The sequence below is a fragment of the Odocoileus virginianus genome, chromosome 6 (assembly GCF_023699985.2).
Source record: "Odocoileus virginianus isolate 20LAN1187 ecotype Illinois chromosome 6, Ovbor_1.2, whole genome shotgun sequence".
Classification (NCBI taxonomy): domain Eukaryota; kingdom Metazoa; phylum Chordata; class Mammalia; order Artiodactyla; family Cervidae; genus Odocoileus; species Odocoileus virginianus.
The window spans coordinates 15,919,203-15,935,303 of NC_069679.1; the positions used below are offsets into that span (position 1 = coordinate 15,919,203).

At 39.8% G+C, this 16,101-nt stretch overlaps 1 protein-coding gene across 2 annotated transcripts; it reads right to left on the reverse strand.

Moving 5' to 3' along the window:
- Positions 1-59: 59 nt before the first annotated feature.
- Positions 60-16,069, reverse strand: TOX4 (TOX high mobility group box family member 4). Of its 2 annotated transcripts, none has more exons than XM_020893325.2 (9): positions 15,970-16,069; positions 15,690-15,758; positions 7,959-8,201; positions 6,825-7,085; positions 5,449-5,679; positions 3,948-4,028; positions 2,810-3,553; positions 1,618-1,781; positions 60-967 (listed from the first exon to the last, which is right to left on the reverse strand). In XM_020893325.2, exons 1-9 carry the CDS (start codon positions 15,973-15,975, stop codon positions 907-909), a joined length of 1,860 nt encoding a protein of 619 aa, XP_020748984.1. In that variant the 5' UTR covers positions 15,976-16,069; the 3' UTR covers positions 60-906. The 2 variants fall into 2 exon arrangements, with proteins under 2 accessions (XP_020748984.1, XP_070324981.1); XM_070468880.1 differs by lacking the exon at positions 15,970-16,069 and adding an exon at positions 8,867-8,949.
- Positions 16,070-16,101: the final 32 nt, after the last annotated feature.

The window sequence follows — 16,101 nt, forward strand, 5'->3', positions numbered from 1 at the left end:
TAAGATTATCATCACTAGAGCTGTCATGTTTTAAATAGTTGCTTATTCTGTTACAACTGTGGCTTTGCTAGTTTTTTATTCATTTAATTCCAAGAAAAATGAAATAAGCACATCTTACATTAAATAAGTGCCTAGGGTATGCAGAGAATTAGCCTATATAAGTGAAAACACTTCGGGCCTATTTTTTAAAAGATAATTTCATCAAACACAAGTGAACACAATTTCTTTAAACTTTGGTGAAACCTCTTATATTAAGGAAGTAGAGTTCTGCCTTTTACACTCAAACTGTGATACGATCAGAAAGTTGAGTACAGAAATATAATTGCAGAGAAATAAGAAGCTCCTAGGTGATGTTATTTTCTCTACAGTCCAATGTGCTTGCTATTACTGTGTTGAAAACCTTTGTTCTCAAACTAATAATGTACAGATGTGATAGTAATAGTTCTCTAAGAGGTAACCTTTAATGCAACCTTTTAGTCCCTTTAGAAGGGATGCACATAGTGATGTTTTTTCCCTAGGCTCAAAGCTGAGTACTCTATCATTTTAATAATCTTTTAGGTAAATCCTATGACAATTATACCAACAAGTTTCCTCAAACAGTCCCCCACCCAGCCATCACCCCTATGTTCTACTTGTTTATATTCCCTTCACCCTTTCCTCTGTTATTATCACTGATACCTCTGCTTTTACTTGAAAGCAAAATGCAATTCCAGATTGCAGCAAACTCAGTGGCCCTGTTCCATAGCCCCTGTAGAAGAGCGACAGAAGGGGAGAAATGTGAAAGACATAAAGGATCATCATGGGCTGAGATCAGGCACTACCAGAAGCCTCGCTTGTCTTTTTAAAATAGGCTCGGTGGACATGTTCCCAGCAGTAAGTCTTCACTGGCTCGGAGAACAGGAAGTACTATTTCACAAACACCACTGTGTTTGAGTTTCTAGAGGCTACCCAGGCCAAGAAGACATCCCTAAGAAAGAAAAAGATACACACAAACTTAGAATTACAGCCTAGATATGTTTTTTTAAAACTCTGTCTTAAACAAATAGGTTGATAGATATCACCTAAATAGGAATATAAGGGCAATAGGCCTACAAGTCAGAAGTATAGACAATCCTAATTTAAAGGATTTGAGATGGGAAATACCAATGCCTTGTTTCATGGATGTAGGTCAATCTCAGGAAAACGGGAAATGAAATGGGCAGAATCTTCAGAACTTCTTCTCTTCGCCCCATACGGAGCATTTTATTGTGCTACTTACCATCTATCCATCCTCAAACTCTAATTGATTACCTAAGTGGTCTGGTTTGTACTAAGGAGATAAACTATACTAATATTCACAGTCACCAACAGCTTGATGTGTCATAGTTTCAAAATCAACACTTAGAGCTAATGTGGTACCTGAAAAGTGTGAACTGCTAATTATGTCATCTTTGTCTATATGGCAAATGTAAGCTCTTTTTAAGGAGGGAAACTTTTCTCGTAGCTTCTGTAATCAGACATACATAGCAACCTACTCTACCTAAGGTAAAGTGATACTGATTATATGCTCAGATACCGTGTTATTCCAGCAGTTAATTTAGCCATACATTAATTATGAGAAGAGAACTGTAAGCTCACCTGCAATGCTTCACCACGCACTCATTGCTGCAGTACTCATTGTCCCAGTCCTTACTCACAACGGGAGGGTTTTCACAGCCGGACCTCACACATCGAGGCTGGGGTGAAAGTGTCATGGGAGACCCACTCACCAATTCAACATCCATTTGAGAAGGAGACTCAACCTATGAGAGGAAAACAGCATCAAAGATGGACTAGATTGCTACCTAGCCAGCTAGTCAAATTAACTCTGTGATCCAGTGGAGCAACACATTTAGTCCCTCACACAAAGGGGTAAAGTTCCAAAGGAAGGTGAATTCTTGGTCTCACTCCAAATCCAGCTTTAGAATTTTGCCATCCAGACTGACATGATGCTTCCCATCAGGGGAATACTGGTCATAATGCTAGTGTTTAATCTTAGCCTATCACTAACTTTATTCTACACTTGAATAGTATTCCCCTGAAAATATCAATTCAAAAGTAGAATGTGAGTAGAGGTTGGGTCACCTCAACTAAGATCAGAGGGACTAAGAGAAGATAAACTTTTGAGATCCATAGTTACTGATTTTGCAGGGCGGGGTGGTGTTTTTTTTTTAAACAATTGTTTCTCATGTTGATGTATGGCAGAAACCAACACAATATTGTAAAGCAGTTATCCTCTAAAAAAAAAAATGGCCCACATCAAAAAAACATTGTTTCATTAGTTACGAAGCTAGCATCACAAATAGACCCATATCACAAATAGACCCATATTTGAAGTTAAAACTAGGGTAAATTGGCATCTGTCTCTTTGGAAACACTCATCGATACGAACTAACTGAATTTTTCTACCTATATTCCCTGTCCATCCCTTTACTTAAAACATAAGCCAAGCAGTCAGGGTTTGGGAGAAATGGAAGAATTTGTCTCTAAAGCTTTGGATCCTGAGGTAGACACTTGAAAAGTAACCATGCTTAGGCTGTATCTTTACTTGAACTACAGTATTACTTCTGCTGGGTTAAGGAGTAATCCAGGGCAGGAGGCCCTCTTAATGTTTCTTCTCAAGAACACTACAGAGTATCTTGGGTGGGACAATTCAGTTGTAAGCAACTGTCCTTTATAGGATATTTTGTATTCCTCATCAGGCATTAAATGCCAGTAGCAGCTCCTGCTTTTACTGTATCAACCAAAATGCTTTCACTGGTCTAGAGCAAATACTCGAAAACAGTCTCACCTCAGGAACTACATCTGTGATCATCTCACAGATTGTCTCAGGAGTGGTTTCCTCCACTGTATGGGTCTCAGGGCTGTTGTTCACAGGCTGCTCTGGACTACTTTCTACAGGTGGTGGAACTAAGGTAGTCTGCATTTTCAGAGTGGGTGGAGGCACAATCTTGACCTGCAGTGGAGGTGGCTGTTGCTGTAGGTTGATTCGAAATTTCTGAGGTGGAGGCTGTTGCATGGCCTGGAGTGGGGGAGGCTGTTGAAGAATGGTTACTTGCTGCTGAGTGGGGGGTTGAGGCATCTGCTGTAGTGGAGGGGGCTGTAGTCGGGGTGGAGGTAGTTGCATAGAAGCTGCTGCTGCTGCTGCTGCCTGCAACACCGATCGAGTGACAATCTGGGCTTGTTGACTGGGCTGGATAGTAGCTGTACTGGTTTGGCCAAGTTGGAGACCCCGAGAGGTCACCACTGTGGCTGGGATAACAGTAACCATCCCGCCTTGAGACATAGTAATAGAAGAGGGCAACATCTGTTTCGTAATAATCAACTTGGTAATATTGGGCTGACCCCCAGCCCCAGAGGATGCCTGGTTTGCCACATAGGATGAAAGAGTTGAATTGACAACAATGGAAGGAGACAGGGCAGGGGGCTCTGTTGAGGCAGGTGCTGGGGATGCTGGGTCAGCAGCAGCCGCAGGAGGTGGAGAAGGAGTCTGTGATGGTGGTGCTGGGTCCATGTCCACAGTTTCCACAGTGGCCTAAAAGAAGGTGAAAAAAAAATCAGGAGATTTATCCTCTTCTCTAGGGTATATTCACCCTAATCACCTTCCAAGAAAAAAATACATTACAGATGGGGGTGGGGGGCCAGGGTGGGGTGGAGGTGGTGGGTAAAGAAAGAAAGAAAAATGCGCAGCCCTGTGTGCTATTTGGCTAAAGTAAACAATGACAATATCAAACTCAGAAAGACAGACTGTTTGGAGAGTTTTATGATGGAAACAAACGGGAAACCTGTTATATACTTTTAAGCTTTACTATTACGTAGTATTAATAGATTCTACAGATTTTTGGTGATATTTACTTCTCACAAATGCTAATAAGCAGCTCAAAAATCTGTTTATTGGTTTAAATATACATCTATCCCAGTCCTCTTACCTGACACTCTTGATTGTCTTTATAAGCAGCCAGAGCCTTCAGATACTCTTTCTTGGCAGCTTCTGTTTTCCTCTTATATACCTGCATGAAAGAGGCTGCTTAAAAAGTCCACATACTCATAGAAAAGACTAATAATCCTGTATTATTCATCAATAGACAATTCATCTTAGTGTAAATACTGACAACCCTTCTTAGGTGAATATACTTCTGAAAACTAGTACTCAAGACAGCCTTCATGGCAGACTTGTATATGAAAGCCAGCCAATCAACAGCAGGCTTGCAGAATAACTATACTTCTAAAGCTAACAGCAACCACTGCCCACACTTCTGTAACCAAAACAAATCCTGACCCCCTAACTACATTATAAGATCAGTAGTCTGCTTAGTCTGGGATCATGTCTTCCCAGTCAGTATACTCTCCCTCTTAAGGAATGTGGTAAGCTGTAATGATGGCCACAATTCTTCCTGTGCTGTGTACCTAGTCTTCCATTAACAAGTGAAACCTATTTCCCCTTCCTTTGAATTTGGGCTAGCTCTGTGAGTTGTTTTAACCATTAGAATGTGGCTGAACTGACACAGAATTTGGGGGCACCTGTTTTTGTTCTCTTGGAACACTGCTCTTAGCCTGTCAGTGTAAAGAAGTCAGTCTAGCCTATTTGGAGCATGAGAGACCATGCGAAAGAGAACCAAGGCGTTTAAGCCAACAGATAGCACCAACTGCCAGACATGGCAGCAAGGCCATCTTGAGCAGCCATATTAGGCTGTCGTTTGTGAGTGCAACTGCAGGAATAAACCCAGGTAAGAACACCAGGAAAACCAATTTACAGAATCACAGTAAGTAATAAATTACTTCTGTCTTAAGCTACTAAATTTGTGGTGGTTTACTGAGAAACACATAACTGATATAAATTATCTGTAATAAATTCAGTTTTTGTTTTAATGATTAACTTTGATATAACACCTGTGGTATCTAGGGTAATGATAATTACACTCATCTTTAATTTCAATTATATATTTATGTAGTACCACAATTTTCATTTGTTTAATTCAGGTTAAATTTAGGGAGGTTAACTATAGTTCTCAAATTTATATGAGGCCAATGAAAAAATCCAAACTTGGCTGTGGATTCAGTGTTTTTTATAATAATTTTTATGTAGGTATTTTGGATTCAGTGTATGGCTGCAATTTTTAAGACAGATGATCTTGAATACCATTAACAAAGAGTTGATATTAAATAACATGTGAGAAAGTTAAAGCTTAGGTTGAATTCCCTTGCCTTTTTTTTCTTTTTTTAAAAACCAATTAAAAAAAAATTATTTTGCTGCATCAGGTCTTAGTTGTGGCACGTGGGCTCTAGTTCCCTGACCAGGGATTGAACCTGGCCCACTGCATCCGAAGCGTCGAGTCTTAGCCACTGGACCAGCATGGAAGTCCCTATCCCCCTTCTTCTTAAGAACTTCTATAACATTCACTATCCACTTGTTCCTCATTATTTGCTCACCTGTTTTTGCTCTTCTCCAAGACTGTCCCACATAGAAGCCACAATTTTTGAAACCTCCCCAAAAGTGGCATTGGGATTCTGTCCCTTGATGGCAGCCTGTGTGTCACGAAAGAATAAAGCATATGCTGAAACTGGTTTTTGAGGTTCATTAGGATCTTTCTTTTTTCTCTTCTTTGGAGCCTTCTGCTTTTTCCCTGCTTCCACCACAACTGTCTTCTGGCTGGGAGGTTGCTGTGAGGAGAAAAGAGAGAGAATTACGTGGGAAGTATCACATCTGGAGAACTGACAGAAAAGGACTTTTATATGGGGTAAACTAGTCATATGAATGGAATTTTCAGAAATGCTAAATAAAAATTGAGGCAAGATGCTGACTGATGAACAAAGACAAGCGCACAGTCAGACTGCGTTCTGCTCAGCAGCTGCCACCTTCCAGGAGTCCTGATACTCACAGGCTCTTTACTGGACTCTACAGTTCTCACCGCCAGAAAACACCTCCTTTTAAATCGAAATACATTTGACCATTTAGATCTCCCCTGTAGAATTATAAAAGTCTGGAAGCACTGATTACCTCTGCATTGATATTCCTCCTCTGTAATGTAAAATAGTCCCGTATAAAGCATTTTGGCAATGTTACACTTAAATGGCAAGCACTGTATTACAACTCCTGTTTTTATGTGGATTTTACACTAAAAAATTCAAGTAACATTTTCTTACTTGCAACGGACAGTTCCCAGGAAAATGTAAACTTTTGCTTTATGATATTTCTTTTGTATAATGTTAGACATGGAATAATTTTAGATCAAGAATTTCTTTGAGTTGAGTAAAATGAAGGAAACCCTGTTACATGTTTTTAAGGAAAACATGCACACAGATACATGTGTGGGTGTGTTCCTCCTCTTCCACTGTGTTTTCTAAATCTTGGCTTACTTATATAACCTGTTCATACTTATGTGTGGTGTGGTGGGAGTTGTGTGTTGATTTTCAATTAGCCTGGTTGCAGGCTCCTCAAAGATACAGTATTTTAAGTTTTCTGTCATTGTGGTGTTTCTCTTCAAGGCCAGTTTGTTGTAGTGCTTTGGTAGGATTCTCATAAACGGTGATCTATAAAATAGGGCATTTTTTCTAATAAAAAATTCAATTCAAAAAAAAAAAAATTGAGGCAAGAGGATTCAGGCTTTAGTAAAGCATGTGAGGACTGGTTAAGTATGGGGGTTGGAAAAAGCATTATAAACTAAATTAAGAGGCAGGACCCCATAACCAGAAAAGAGCAGAGAAGATGGCAGGGCAATAGGAGAGAAAACTTAGTAGGATCTGTATGTCAAGGGTTTTACCCCAGTGTAACATGGCAGATTTGATTTTGAAAGAGAATGCCTCACCCTCCGGAATTCCTCAACACCATCCTCATGAAGTGAACTTGTAGGTGAAGGGGTGGTTGAAAGACGATCCTCAGGTGACTGGGCAGGTGGCAGGATGGTGCCACCCCCTAAGCTCAGACCAAGTTGAGAACTCAGTTCTGACTGATCAATGGTGGTCAACTGGCTATGCCCCATCAAGCCAGATGTCATGTCTGTCATTGGTACATCAATTGTAACAGGTGGGTTGGCGCTATACTGCGTTCCTATAGAATGATCCAAGTCCTGAGAGAAGCAGAAGGACAAATCACACAGTAAATATAAAAAACACCACTTTTCCCTTCCCTGCACCTGCATTCAGGACAGTTTATAAACCCTCTGCTTACCCAGAATTCATCATCATTTAAACAAACATCAAATTTATCTACACATAAAACATACTAAGCTTTTTAATAAGTATAGAAATTACAGGTTGAGTACTAAGTCACTTATTTGTACTCAAAGGCCTATTCCAAAATAACTAAAAACAGCCAAAGTCTTAATTCTGGGCAAGTTCAGAGCAGGTAAATCATTCAGTAATCTGGAGAGAGTGACGACACACAGGGGAAGGAAAACTTTCTCCCCGTACCCTCCTAAACAATGGCTGTTAGAGGTCAATGCACAGACAAATCAGAGTGAAGCTAGTGTTAGCAGAGATGTCTGGCGTCAAGTGTAGTGTGTGTCGACGTGCTGAAGACATGTGCTAGAAGTCCCATACAGTGATTTATAACACATATTAATCCACTTAATCCACGCATGGTTCAAACAGGTTTTGAATACACTCCTCAGCATACCAGCAATCACACTCATTTGAATCGTAGAATGTGAAAGCCATAATGCAATAGGGAACTTTCCTTTCAAAAATCCAATAAATAATTTTCATTTCAGGGTTAACATTGGACATTTTACAATTTTAAAACATGTTTCAAGTAAAATTGATTCATATGATAAATCTCATTTATTCAGGGGAAGTGAGGTCTTTGTTAGTGAGCCTTTAATCAGAAGAATGAAAAATAAGTAATACCCAAGGGACTTAAGTAGGGCATACAGAGTCACTTGTATCTCCCCTAACACCATGCCCATGAGCTTGGGTAAGCCTGATAATGTCTTGCCCCTTACCATGGTCAAGCCCCCACTCAGGAGCCCCCCGCCCTGCTCCATCAAGCCATGGGTCATGCCCACAGGCATGTCCAACGTCTGGACCCCATACTGGGCTGAAAAGCTGCCATCCTGAGAGGAGGAAGGGTCTGCCAGGTCATCAAAGTGGCCAACCACATCTGAGACAGCCAATGAGGGATCAGAATCCAAGGAGATAGGTGGGATTTCAAATTCCTCATCACCCAGGCTTGGTGTGTGGAACGTCTGTAGGGAGGAAAAAAAGGAAAAAGATTTAGTGGAAAGAAGAGGAATTGCATACTGCTAAGCGAAGAACGTGCCTGAGTACAAGACATTCTTCGTGTACTTCTTTTCAGCCTGGATCGCATTTTTGTTATCAATATCTTAGGACTTGTTTAATTTTAAAAATAAGTCTCTTTTTTCTCGTATCTTTGGCCATATGTCATGTACAAAGCTGCCAATATCAATCACAGTTTTCAATTCATTTATATCTCCTACCTTTACCATCTTGCTTGTCCTAAACTATTTTGCCTGTTGGTCTAATGAATGATTCTTTCAGCACCATTAGTAAGGACCCAACCTTTATAACCTGTTTTGTTATGATGCTTAAAAATCTGTCTGAAGATTCTAGGATACAGCAATTATTTCATAATTACTACACCAGAACTGTTAGACCACAGAAATTCATGTCAACCAGACAATCAAACTTTGTTGTTTTAGGGTACTCTGAAGCAGATCCTAAAAGGAACTGTCAGGGGGACCTTATGCACTTCTAAAATATATGCACTTGAGAGTTTCCTACCTCTTTTCCATTTTAGAAATCATGATTTGTACAAAATTCTCATATGTACAGGATTTTCAGAAAACCCAACAATGCCAACCAAAATAAGGATAACAGTGAGGAGAAAAACCTTCATGAGAGATATAGCCAGAGGGCAAACTGGTTCTCTAACAGTTCCCGAACACATTCCTGTCTTGCTCTGAACAAGCCTTTCTGCAAGAGAGGAAGAAAAAGATTACTCCAGCTGGAAGACCTAACCACTTCCTCTGAATCCAATTACAATAATAATATACTCTTTCTACTCAGTGGTAAAGAACTTGCCTGCTAATGCAGGAGATGAAGGAGACTCAGGTTCAGTTTCTGGGTCGGGAAGATCCCCCAGAGAAGGAAATGGCAACTCACTCCAGTGTTCTTGCCTGGGAAGCCCCAGAGGCAGAGAAGCCCGGTGTGCTGCAGTCCACGGGTCACCAGTAGTCAGACAGAACTGAGTGACTGAGCGCGCAGGCATGCACTCTGGATGAGGCCACCGTTCATGGAGGTAACAGATCAATGTCTGACTTAAAATACATTGAATGCTGTGGTTTCTTTTGACACTAAAAAACTAAAAACAGCAACATCTGCAGCAACAGAGCATTGATAACAGCAATAGAGCATTAAAAGCAAGAGACTTTCGTGTCACAGAGATCTGGGTTCAAGTCCCTTCTCTGCCACTTGCTGCTGCTGCTGCTGCTGCTGCTAAGTCACTTCAGTCGTGTCCGACTCTGTGCGACCCCATAGATGGCAGCCCTCCAGGCTCCCCCGTCCCTGGGATTCTCCAGGCAAGAACACTGGAGTGGGTTGCCATTTGCTTCGCCACTGCCACTTGCTGTATGACCTCAAATGGGTTTTCCTCATAAAATCAGAGCTGTAATCTCCTTATATGGTTATTAGGAGGACTAATGGGATTTACTACACAAAGGTTTGTCACATGGCCCTGATATATATAATTACTTAGTGATAACACTAATATCCTAATGGTTAGCTTGTCACCTACCCCAACCAATTATCACAGATTGTTGGAATTTTAGAAACTTAAAATTTTATCAACCTGTCACATGGCACAATAAACATTAACTGATTCAGATGAAATTCAGTAGATACCCACAGGTATTTTTTTTTCTCTTCCATAATTAAGTAATGTATCTCAAGCAGGATTTTAAAAAGGCAGAGGAACCAGAGATCAAATTGCTAACATCCACTGGATCACAGAAAAAGCAAGAGAATTCCAGAAAAACATATATTTCTGCTTCACTGACTACGATAAAGCCTTTGACTGTGTGGATCACAACAAACGGTGGGAAATTCTGAAAAAGACAACACCAGACCACCTGACCTGCCTCCTGAGAAATCTGTATGCAGGTCAAGAAGCAACAGTTAAAACTGGACATGGAATAATGGACTGGTTCCAAATTGGGAAAGGAGTACGTCAAGGCTGTATATTGTCACTCTGCTTATTTAACTATATGCAGAGTATATCATGCAAAATGCCAGGCTGGATGAAGCATAAGTTGGAAACAAGATTGCGGAGAGAAATATCAATAACCTCAGATAGGCAGAAGACACCACCCTTACAGCAGAAAGCAAAGAGGAACTAAAGAGCCTCTCAGTGAACATGAAAGAGGAGAGTGAAAAAGCTGGCTTAAAACTCAACATTCAAATAACAAAGATCATGGCATCTGGTCCCATCACTTCATGGCAAATGGATGGGAAAACAATGGCAACAGTGACAGACTTCATTTTCTTGGGCTCCTGAATCACTGCAGATGGTGACTGAAGCCATGAAATTAAAAGACGCTTGCTCCTTCCAAGAAAAGCTATGACCAAACCTAGACAGCATATTAATAAAGCAGAGACATTACTTTGCTGACAAAGGTCCGTCTAGTCAAAGCTATGGTTTTCCCCGGAGTCATGTATGGATGAGAGAGTTGGACCATAAAGAAGGCTAAGCACCGAAGAATTGATGCTTTTGAACTATGTTGTTGGAGAAGACTCTTGAGAGTCCCTTGGACTCCTAGGAGATCAAACCAGTCAATTCTAAAGGAAATCAGTCCTGAATATTCATTGGAAGGACTGATGCTGAAGCTGAAGCTCCAATACTTTGACCACCTGATGCGAAAAGCCAACTCGCTGGAAAAGACGCTGACGGTGGGAAAGACTGAAGGCAGGAGGAGAAGGGGATGACAGAGGATAAGATGGTTGAATGGCATCACCGACTCCATCGACATGAGTTAAAGCAAACTCCATGAGACGGTGAAGGACAGGGAAGCCTTGCAAGCTGCAGTCCCCGGGGTCACAAAAAGTGGACACAACTGAGCAACTAAACAATAACAACAATATTCTTTAGGAAAAACTAAAACTCTCCCTAAGAACTGAACTGAACTTTCCTCAGTACACAAATCATAATTTTTCTTATTGTGTGGAAGTTCTTAACTTCAGTCCATGACACTGAGATTTCAGTTCAAGTTCATATGAACATTTTTCAGGAAAAAGAGTACAAAGATTTTTACCAAATTCTGATGTAAACAAACAAAAGTTACAGTGACAGGAAGGATCCAGAGAAACATTTGTTGTATTAGATCAACAGCTGTAAAATATAGTGGTTTACAATTTTTTAAGAAGATACAGGTTGCTTTGGTAAAGCAAAAGATGACTGTCCTTTTCTGCTTACCACAACAAATAAGAAAAGTAACTCTGCTGATATGAAAATGATACTATTTGTTAATGAGAACTGAAAAAAGAATAAAAATTCATACAAAAGACCAGTGTTCTACAAAGGACTAGCCCTCATAAACCATCTAGAGTATTCTCATGAACTACACTAAACACCAAAGCAGCAGAGATTTCACTGCATCGAATTAACAAGGCATTCTTTCTATGTGCCACCCACTGGAATGTGGAAACAGCTTTGTTATTCTGCATCTATGGCTTTAATGGTGTTTTGGTTTTTGTTATTTTGTTTCTTCCTTTAAAAAGGAAGAGTAAAGTAACTGCAATGATCAAGAATACAGAAGGGAAAACCACCTGTTAGAATGGAGATCTACTCTAAAGCTTTTACTACCACAAGCTATTGCTAAGATTATTAGATAATGAATATCTAAAGTTCTTTTATTTCAGTGGATTCACTATATAACTAAATCATAAACTCTAGCTTGCCAAATATAAAACAGATAAAACTGTAGCAAATATTAAAGTAAAACTAAATGACGTAGACACAGAAAAAGGAAATAGAAACATGAGTCCTCTACCTTCTCAACTCAACTTTCATTTCCTTCTGTTAAATTCCTGGGGCTTTATGAAGAAGAAAGCAGTTTGGGAATTACAGTTTATAAGCAAGGATTATAAAGGTTTAGCTATCTAGAGAACTAAAAAAATTAAAAATACAATTTGTCCTACCTCTTCACATTCCTCCATACCAAAACACACAATCCAGTATTTAAGTAATTTCTTGTGTAGATTATTCATCTTAAGGAAAAGTTCTTTTAATCAAACACTGATTTATTCAACAATACACTGGTCCTATGGATTATTAAAATAGTTTAATCTTAAAAATTGATACAGTAATGAAAATTTAACTATTCAGCCTGAAATCATTAACTGGTTCTAATGATTACTTAGAAAATTAGGAAAATTAAGGACAGGTATCTTTATGACTGGGGCTTCCCAAATGGCACTAGTAGTAAAGAACGTGCCTGCCAATGCAGGAGATGCAAGAGACGCCAGTTTGATCCCTGCATCAGGAAGATCTCCTGGAGAAGGGAATGGCAACTCACTCCAGTATTCTTGCCTGGAGAATCCCATGGACAGAGGAGCCTGGCGGGCTACAGTCCACAGGGTCACAAAGAATCGGACAGGACTGAAGTGACTTAACATGCAAGCATGCATCTTTATGACTAATTTCCCCAGAGTGCTCAAAGTACAGTATCATTATTTAAATGCCGACCTTAAACAAGATAGAAAGATTAAACTCCCTTCAGACTATAGAGCTCTCCTAGCTCAAGCAATGCTATTATAAATGCTAAGCCTGCCTCTCTGGACACTTAATCTTTGAAAATTATTATTTCTTATTTTATTGAGGTATAACTTGTGTAAAGCACACATATTTTAAGTGTATGGCTCAATGAATTTTTACATACATTAACACCCAATTATCTACTATCCAGATAAAGATACAGAACATTTTCATCACTCTAAAAGATTTTCTCATGCTCTTTTCTAGTTAATACTCCCTCCCTTCCACAATGGGTACCACTATTCTCATTTCTATTAGCATAGTTTAGCGCTGTCTATTCTTGATCTTAATTTTAAAATGAATCCATATAGTGTCTACTCTTTTTTATTTGGCTTCTTTTACTCAATAATATATTTTTGAGATCACTCAGGTTGCATTTATTAGTAGTTCATTATTTTTTATTGCTGTGTAGTATTCCTTTTAACTATAAACCTATTCCTATAAACCTATCAGTTTATAGACATTTGTTTCCACTGTTTAGCTATATAAACCAAGTTGCTGTGGACATACATGTTTTTGATTAGTATATGCACTCATTTCTCTTATGTATATATCAAGGAGTGGAATTACCAGGGCACAGGATAACTATATTTTATGTGTAGTAGATACTGCTAGTTTTCCAAAGAGGCTGAATCAATTTACACACTCACCAGCAATGATTAAGAGTTATCTACATCTTGCCAACTCCTGGAATGATCAGTCTTTTAAATTTTCACCATTATGATGGGTATAAAATGGTACCTCATTGTTAACTGGCATTTCCCTGAAGTGATGATGATACTTTTTCATATGCCTAGCGACAATTTGGACACCCTCTCTTCTGATGTGCAAGTTTAAATCTTTTGTCCATTTAAAAATTGGGTTCTTTATTTCACTCTGCAGAAGTACCTAAATATACTCTGAATCTGAGCCAGATATATGTAAAAAAAATCTTCTCCCAGTCTGTGAAGTGCCTATTTAAATTCTTAATGTTGTCTACTGATGAAAAGTTCTTAAATTCTGGAAATTCCCTGTTGGTCTAGTGTTCAGGACTTCGCACTCAACTGTTTGGGCCTGGGTTCAGTCCCTGGTTGGGGAACTACAACCTGGCAAGCTGCACAGCATGGCCAAAAAACAAAAAAACCACCTTATTTCAAAGAAGTCCATTTTTTTCAACTTTCTTTTATGATAAGTATTTTTGTGGACATTTCTTTTCCTTGCAAGAAACTCTAAAAATTACTCTTCTTCGAAAGAAAAAAAAGTTAAATTACCTTCATCTTGTTTTAAGATATATTTGGGGTGGCACACAGTAAGACCAGAAACAACAAAAACCACAAACCAATTGAAATAAAGGAAAACAAACACACAAGAGGGGAAACAAAGGTGAAGAAGTTGTAATGGATAAGGAGAAATGGTAACAATGACAGGGCCCTAGGGTAAAGGAATCTACTGAAATTTAGTTATGAACTTCTTAGCAAAAGAATTTATAAAAAGTTTTTTTCTTAAAGTAATAAAAGCAAACACAAAGAATAGACTCAAACCTGGAAAACTTCTTGATGAGGCCAATATGAAATTTATGACACTCTAAATAAAGAAATTTAAATTGTGGAGACTTGATTCAGAAGGAATTGGTCATGACGTGCTTTCATGTGGATAAGACCAATGTGAAATCTACAACACTCCAAATAATGAAATAATGAAATTAAACCATGAAAATATCGCTCAGAAGAAACTAACAATGAGACTGCAAACCATCAAACAGATTTTAGTTTTATATTATTCTTAAATTTGCTGCTCCTTTGATTCACACTTTACTTGGGAGTGTAAAAATAAATAGTAATCACAATAAAGTGAAAAAAAAAAAAAAAAACCTAACAACCCCCCCCCCCTCCCTTGCCCATCTAATTCTCATACATGAAAGCATTAAGGTTTGTTACAGGATAAGTTCATGAATGCGTGCCAAGTCGCTTCAGTCCTGTCCAACTCTTTGCGACCCTATGGATAAGTTCATTCAACAGCAATTGAGAATTCTTGATACAAAAAAAAAGTGATCAAATGGTTTATGCCAAGTTTGAAAACAATTTAAAATTCTCAAAAGGCAGTAGAAAGTTCAAAATTTCAGTTTCTCAAAGACTGAATTGATTTTTGTCCCATCCTTTTCTATTGCCTTATCTAAACAAATCATACATATTTATGACAACATTTCAATTAAACCTTTTCCACGAACACTAAAGGACCTCACCATGATCATTACTTCTACTTCACAACATCGTAAGAAACTATTATTACAACTATCTGACAGCTAGGGAAACACACACGCAAGGGTGAAGTAACCTACCCAAACTCTGAGGCACTGGCAAACAGAAACGCACATTCTACTCAACTCTCATGTTTTCTCGCAAATATTTCCTTTCATTCTCTCACTAGCACAACAAGCTAACACTCTGTAAGTAAACATAACCATTAACTTTTCTAAAAATCGCTAGGTAGGAAGTTTTAATGAAACACAGACCCCTTCAACAGAGTACGGTTTAAGAATGAACACATTCCACAGTTAACATGTTAGGTAAACTCCTGCCCTTTCCCAAATTTCTTTGGCTGAAACATTCTCTCCCTACTGCGATCTCCCATTACTGTACTTGTTTCTCCTCCACGAAGGGAGACAATTTCACTCTATACTCCAACACAGAATCGCTCTAAAATAGGTTCGCTTTTTCCAGCGTCCTGCTTTTCTGATGACAGCAGCTTTCCTGGCCTTCCGCGTAGTCCTCATAGGCTCTGAAGGCAGCTGCCACTTTTCTCCAAACATCAATCGCAGCCTCCGGTTCCCAACCCCCGGGCCCTGGCGTCCGCGCTCGCCTCCCCATCACCCTACCCCACCGCCGCCTCCCGCCCACTCCGCGCAGCGTCAGGAACTCAAGCTCACCTCGGCCCCGGACAGGAAGGGGTGCGAGGGCCCTGTGATCGTCAGGTAATTGTCATTTCCTCCGGGAAACTGGAAACCAAAAGAAAGCCGCGGGGATAAGTTAGGGGAAGCAGGGAGTTAGCTCGGAGCGACGGATTCTGACCCAGACATTATAACAACACCCTCCAAACCCCGCTCTCTCTCCCCTCCCGTCTGCCGCCGCTCCGCCCGCCTTCCCGCTTCGGCTTCAACCCCATCAGCTGCGCTCTCTCGCCAGGTTTCTTAACGCTCAGGAGCCTACCTCCATCTTCACACAACAGCTATCAGGGTCTCAGTAAACTCATCACTCCCACCGCCCCCACACAGGACACGGAACTGCCGTCACTTCCGCAACGTCGTGCGTCGCTCTCCGCTGATTGGAAGGAGCGCCTTG

Bases quoted from the DNA above. Each gene is read 5' to 3' on its own strand.
- TOX4 (XM_020893325.2), bottom strand. The intron at 8,202-15,689 runs GTGAGCTTGAGT...TCCTCCCTACAG, and splicing joins CCTTCCTGTCCGGGGCCGAG to ACGTTCCACACACCAAGCCT. The intron at 3,554-3,947 runs GTAAGAGGACTG...ACCTTCTTTTAG, and splicing joins AAGACAATCAAGAGTGTCAG to GCCACTGTGGAAACTGTGGA.